The following is a 6,957-nucleotide window of genomic DNA, read 5'->3' as shown; positions in this document are numbered from 1 at the left end:
TTCCTATAAAGAAACATTAATTTCTTTTCCACATTATCTTTTCATTTTTGATCTAGTGTTAGTAATATGTATCACATCTACAGTTTTTTGAATCATGTAAGACAATACTGATACAGGTTCTGACAGACAATTTCATCTTACACACACAGAACATAAACTTATGGTAACAATATAGTATAGTACTTGAAATGTATTTTCCTTATGATTCTAACATTTTCTTTTCTCTAGCGTATTGTATGAGTAGTACATAACACAAGTGCGAGATATGTGTTAACTGTCTATGTTATTGGTAAACCTTCCAGTCAACAGTAGGCTTTTAGTAATTAGGTTCTGGGGGAGTCAAAAGTTATAAACAGATTTTCCTGTGGGGATTAGCACTCCTAATCCATGTTGTTCAAGGGTGAACTGTATATATACAATGGAATACTATTCAGCCTTATAAAGGGAAATTCTGCAGTATGCAAAAACATTGATAAACCTTGAGAGCATTATGCTAAGTAAAACAAGCTAGTCACAGAAAACCAAATACTGCATGATTCCACTACATAAAGTACCTAAAATAGTCTAATTCATAGTATCAAAGAGTGGAATGGTGATTGCCAGTGGTGGGGGTTGGGGGCCAGGAGGAAGTGGGAATTATATTCAACAAGTATAAAACTTCAGTTAAGCAAAATGAAAAAGCTCTAGAGATCTATCAAACATTGTAACTACAGTCAACATGATTTACACTTAGAAATTTGTTAAGAGGGTAGATCTCATGTTAAGTGTTCTTACCACAATAAAACAAGAGTCAGGCAGAAAGACAGGTAAAGAAAGCAGAGAGGTCTCGTTGAGTCTAAGGAGAAAGTTTCAAAGAAGGAGTTCTTAATGTTGCTGTCAAGAAGTCATAAAGTAAGAATTGAAGAGTTAACTGTATTTGGCTACAATACGAGCTAAGATGACTTTTCTGGGGCATTTCTGTAGTGATACCAGACAAAGTCAGACACTCTTGGGGTAAAGAGTATACGGGTAATGAGGAAATATAAGTAGTTAGTTGAGTGTGGATGACCTTCAAGAACTTCGTTGACACAAAAGATGGATTATCCTGGGTGGCTCAGCCGGCTAAGCATTCGACTCCTCGATGTCAGTGCAGAGTCTGCTTGGGATTCTCTCTCTCCCTCTCATCCCCTCCCCAGCTCGCACACAGGCGTGCGTGCTCTCTCTCAAAATAAGTATTTTTTTTAAAAAGGAGGATTATCCTCCTGCACTACTTTATGGTATAATGAATTTTTCATGCATTCTTTATGAAAGATCAAGAATTTGCTTACTCCCAAAATAAACCAGAAACACTGGAAAGCAAGGCAAAATGAACATAAGGAGAGTCATTACATTTTTAAAAGATGAAACAGATGTATTCAATAAACAGTATTATAAAAATTTCACAGTTGGCAAAACAAAACCAATTATGAGTTTGTTATACTGTTAAGGTGATACTCACATGACACACAGGCTTGTGTGTGTCTAGACAAGAAGAATATCACCAGTAACCTGACAACTGACTGCATACACAGCCCAAACACATCGCTTGGTTGGGAAATTCGACGGTAAAGAAGCCAAAAGCTTCTCACTCAAGAGGGAACCCTTGGTCTTTTTATAACAGGAAGTGTTTGAGGAACACACAACATCCAACACAAGAGTAACACTATGATTTTAAAAACTGCATTGAGTTGCTACACTTACTTAAAAATAATTTAATACCATAATCCATATTAATATTTTTTCCAAGTAACAAAAGGAGTATTATAACTTTTCTTCTGTGCTTTCATCTAACCTATTCTGACAGGAAGACTACTTGAGAGGTAACTAAAGAAAATTTTTAAAAGCAAGTGACCAACATTTTGAACCGATTTCAATTTAAACGTCAATTATGAGTTATAAAAAAGTGAGAGTAAACTCTTAAGGAAACATTCATTATCTAAAGCAGTGCTGTCCTAAGATAAGGCACACAAACCAACATAGTCTATTTAATAAAAATATTTAATGCTGCCAAAAAGTATAAAAATACAGTAGGAATGGCAGTACAATACAAAGTAGTCTCTCCTAATTTATTTCTTTTACATCTTTCTACATTTCATACACACATTAAAAAAACTTAACAATACATCAAATTAGAGGGTTCTGCAAAGTCTTCTGCTGGTGGTGCTCTTCTTTCCCTGGATGTAAAGTTTACTCTGTAAACAGACAAATGTGAGGCAATCTACAGGTTTATCAAGCCTCACTTTAGTTTCCGGAGTGGGCTTCAGGTCTTGCTTTGCACATCAATGGTTCAAAATTTATAGCTGCAGAATATTCTCAAGTCATGAATATTTAGGTGTCTGTCAATCTTGGCCTAAAACATAAAATAAGAAGTCATCTATTCAATTCAGATTTACCAAACACACAGACATACATAGACACACACAAACATAAAAGCACTAACAACGAACTAAAAAAGCAACTAAAAAACATTCCAACGTATCACATTCAACCACACTAAGTGCTTCACTGTTATCTTGGTAAATCTGCTTATGTGCTCGATTTTCAAACAGAATTGGTGGTGTGAGGGAGACTCATGTTAAAGCACCGTAACTCATACGGCTTTATCAAGAATTACTAACTATGAATTTCTCAGGTCATCCTGCATTACTCAAGAAATGACCTCCATGTGAAATACTGACAGACAGACGGGTTTAAAAAAAATGTACCCACAACAGTTTAGCAAGATTATATGGTATGTGCTAGACTTACCAATACTTTGGAATTCAATGCAAAAGTCTAATCCAATTTGGACCTCCACTGTATCATACTGCTAAAAATATTATGAACGTAAGGTCTGAACATAAAGTTGGCTTATATCTTTAAGTCACGGACTGTTAGCAGCATGCTTTTTTGTCCTGAAGGATAACACTAATGATTATAGCAATACAGAACCGAAGTGACATCATTTAGGTTACTACCAATATAAAAGAAAACACAGACATAAAATAATTGACATATTGTATTTTAATGTTAAAAAGTAAAGATTAATGAGAGTTTAAACAAGCAACAGACAGATGAAATAACTATTTTAAGGGCAGTTTTTGATGGTATTTCACAATATTTGCAAGTAACTGAACTCTGGAGGTAAATGTTATTTCCATTCTTCCCCTGACTTCCTTCGCTATGACACACACAAAAAACCCCCAAATCTAAATAAATACTTATTATTGTCTCCATATGTATAAATAGGAATATAAACCATACCCACACATTCTCCCATAACGTTTAGTCAAAAACTTTCAAATACTACAAACTGGGCTTTTTCCTAATGACCGACTCTTCCTACTGAAGAATAACAATACCAAGCACCTGGTCTTCTGAATACCCCATTTCTCTTGATTGTCCAGCACAGAGAAATGTCAAGTCACCAAGAAACATTCTCATTAGTTGTCTGTGAGTTCACAAAACCTACTACAGATGCTTACTGCTGGGTTCTGCTGAGCCCTCAACCAAAGCAGACATAGTAAGGAAAAGTGCTTCTTACTGACTCTGATTGCTGTAAAAAACATATTTATTTCCCATGCATTGAGAAAATCTGCCCATCAAAACAAAGCAATTTAATCCACTCAATCAAAGTGAATAAAATAATGGTTTGCTTTAGAGAATATTCTGGTGTTGTTCAGTGGCAGTTCAACCTGTTTTCACAAAAATTTTTGGAGGGAAAAACTTCGATTTGTTTCACTTAAAAAACAAGAAGAGGGTTACTTTGGTTTTTAACAAGTGGTTGTCTAATTTTTTCCACTTAAGTATTTGAATATTCCATAAAAAACAAAGTCATAAAAGAAGCAGAGTGAGGTATGGAGCTACTGGAATTTCACAGACAGGAGTCTGAATTTCAGCTGTCATGTACTAGCTGTGCAACTGTGGGCAAGTTACTTATTCTCCTCTGACTTACTTTTGTTATCTTAAAATAGGGTAATGTATGTAGAAGAGGTGTTAGGCAGGTTAAATTTAGATTATGCAGTTAAGCTGACTGGCAGAACTGCAGGTGTCCAATAACACACTGCCGTCTTCCCCAGCAGTGTTAAAGATTCACTTACCAATGGCAAACTATTACTTGTAACGACTAAAAGAATTTGACAGCATTTTTAAAAATTCATTTTTTTCTTTGTAAATATTATTCTGGGGGATAGGAAAAGTCAGATGGAATCATTGGCAGTGTTAACTATTTTAAAAGAATGTATTTGTTTGCAGGACTGAGAAGATGGGCTTTATTTTAGGAAAAAATATGTTCACTTGAATCACTTTTTGCTGATTTAACAAGTCAAAGGTAAAATGGGTTCAAACAAATCAAGTGGAATTAGCCGTGCGTACTGCAAGCTTTCTGTGGAGAAAGCGCCTGCGCACACTGCCCACTGTCATTCTGGAACAGGGCCAGATTTACAGACTGAGCATGATCTTCCCAAGCTGGCTCCATACCTGAAGTAATAGAAAGTCAAGCTGCATCCGAAGTATTTTTTGCCACCAGATATTCACACTATTTTTTACTGAAAAGAATCACAAAACCTTTTATAAAGGTGAGCAAAGAAAGCATTGCCTTATAGAGAAAACAAACATATCTAGTCTCCCTTTCCTGAATTCACCAAACTCAAAATAACTTCGGTTTTTTTTTTATAGTAGTAATTTGAAATACTGACACCATCACATCTACAAAAATCTATGTCAAATTAGAGCAACAATAAAGAATTGATGCTTTTCTTTAAAAAATGGTCTCTATAAAGAAAAAAACCTTCCATGCAATTCTTATATACTATAAATACTGTGTATATAATATATACTATATATTACGCTATGTATATAATAGGTACTATATATACGTACTACATATATATATATACATATACACACACATATATTAATACTACCTAATGAAAAACCACAGTACTAAAGTAGACTCTGTAATATCTCCACTATATCCTGTAATTCCTATATTCCGCTCTACATTATGAAACCAAAATAGAAGGAGTTCAAAAGATTGAACTTTGCAGTCTCCCAGTGGACTACCCAGAGATGGTCAGAGCTCTTTAAAATTTTTCACTGTCAGGTTGTTACTGATAAAGACGAAGCCTTTCATACCAAGTAAAAGCTTCTCATCTGAGTCACTGCTTAAACTTGGCAATGCCCTGTGATGGAATAAATGACAGTGAGGAAAACATTTTCCCCAAAGAAGTTTCCAAAATTTAATGGCTATTTCTCTGAAGAATGTTGAGGAAAAGCACTTGTGCAGAATTGCTGTTGCTGGAGCAATCTGAATGTGGTAAATATTGAGAAAATGCTTGCTGATGAGGGAAAAATGAGATGGCTAAACTCATAACCATTTTCCTAGAAGTTTGTTCTTTAGAACACTACCCATGGAAGTGAGTGGCTTAAAATTCCCAAATTAAAAGCTTAAATTCTCAGGTCTGGAGGGACAATGAAATGGCCATCTCATGGCGAGGACATGGAAGTAGCTGAAAGCATGCAGTATCTGGACTGGGGAGGCCCAGGCAGAGCAGGCACTGTGCAGCTCACACAACCCGAGTCTCTTCCCACCGAAGCAAGTCAGCACTTATGCATCACAGACCTGATGGAACAAGAGAGAGCTGAAGTTCTAACATATTCACTCTTGTAGGAGCTATGGATGACGTCATCCTGAAATAGTGCTTTGAAGATAAGTATTAAAAAAATGGAATCAAATCTAAACAAATGAACTAGGGAAAGAGATGAAAGAAACAGGTCAACTCCAGAATAAATCATTCAAGGAATGACCAAGACCCACATATTAAGTCAGCAGAACTTAGTTTGGTTATGTGGAAGAATATTACCTTCAAAATATTATTTGTAAGATTTTGTGCCCCTATCCTCTAAATAGTCAAGGCCAAATGAAAGGTTTCTTAAAATAAGAGAGACTTTATTATTAGCTATTGATGTAGAAAGGAGAACACAGAACAGACACTTCTGCACTTAGTTTCAGACCAGATCACTGCACCAAGGTCTGACCTCAGCTCCCCCCCACCATTGGGGTGCAACAGATTTTGGACATCCAAGCCCTTAATCCTTATTCCCCACTCCCCTGCCAAACCCACATGGACCGCTGGACAAAAAAAAACCAAATAGATGTTTACAGAAGGTGTGATTCCTCAACTCCTGCCTGAACATAGGAAGAAGTGGATGACATACATAATGGCATTAGGCTTATAAGAGACTATATTAAGAAAAACCTCTGTTAGGTTTTGTGTCTGAAAGTAAAAACCAAGGCAGACAAAATTTTAAAATATGTACAATAACCAGGCAGGCACCCTGGGGATGTAGGTACTTGCTGAAATAGAATATACAAAGGTTAATGACAGTATTTCTAATATAATCAGGTTCTGGCCTGTGTCTATTTACATAGAGTCTAGTCAGATATTTTTCTAAGAGGGAAAGGACTTGTAGGAGGTAAGTCTTTCTTTGAGAATGATCGATTCTAATCTACAGAGCCTTTTCAATGACTGCAGCATGAAAGAACCTAGCAATGTTAAGTCTCAGGTTGATTATGGCTTAAAAACAACACCTACTTCAAAAGTGTACTGTAAGGATTTAATAGGATAATCTATAAAAGTGCATATTAGCACAGTGCCTGGTACATAGTAAATGATCAATAAATGGTAGCAGTTTATTGGTACCAATCAATAAATGGTACCAATACTTTGAACTGACACTGAAAACAAAGGACTTGATATAAAAAGTGGAGGCTGCTCCATTCCATAAACTACTTTTTAAACCAATATGTATTTTTTGATTCATACCATCAATTCTTGTGTAGTTAAAATGAAAGGGACAAAAGCACAAATGTACATAAAATTAACTTAAGAGTTATAATTACTTCTCGTAACATACCTGTTAAGCAGAGATATTAAAAAAACAAAAAAAAATCAATGC

At 35.6% G+C, this 6,957-nt stretch overlaps 1 protein-coding gene across 2 annotated transcripts in view; it reads right to left on the bottom strand.

Moving 5' to 3' along the window:
- Positions 1 to 1,998: 1,998 nt before the first annotated feature.
- Positions 1,999 to 6,957, bottom strand: part of PTPN2 (protein tyrosine phosphatase non-receptor type 2) — an 85,691-nt gene continuing 80,732 nt past the window's right edge. For both annotated transcript variants that reach the window (XM_019814960.3, XM_011287948.3), the window contains one exon: positions 1,999 to 2,368. Coding sequence is in view for 1 of the 2 variants with exons in the window: in XM_011287948.3 (XP_011286250.1) it covers positions 2,347 to 2,368 (22 nt within the window). In the remaining variant the exon portion in view is untranslated. The remainder of the gene's footprint in view (positions 2,369 to 6,957) is intronic.

This window comes from Felis catus, chromosome D3, assembly GCF_018350175.1.
Source record: "Felis catus isolate Fca126 chromosome D3, F.catus_Fca126_mat1.0, whole genome shotgun sequence".
Lineage (NCBI taxonomy): Eukaryota > Metazoa > Chordata > Mammalia > Carnivora > Felidae > Felis > Felis catus.
Note: the sequence above shows the minus strand (reverse complement) of the source record. Positions and strands in the feature narration are given on the sequence as shown.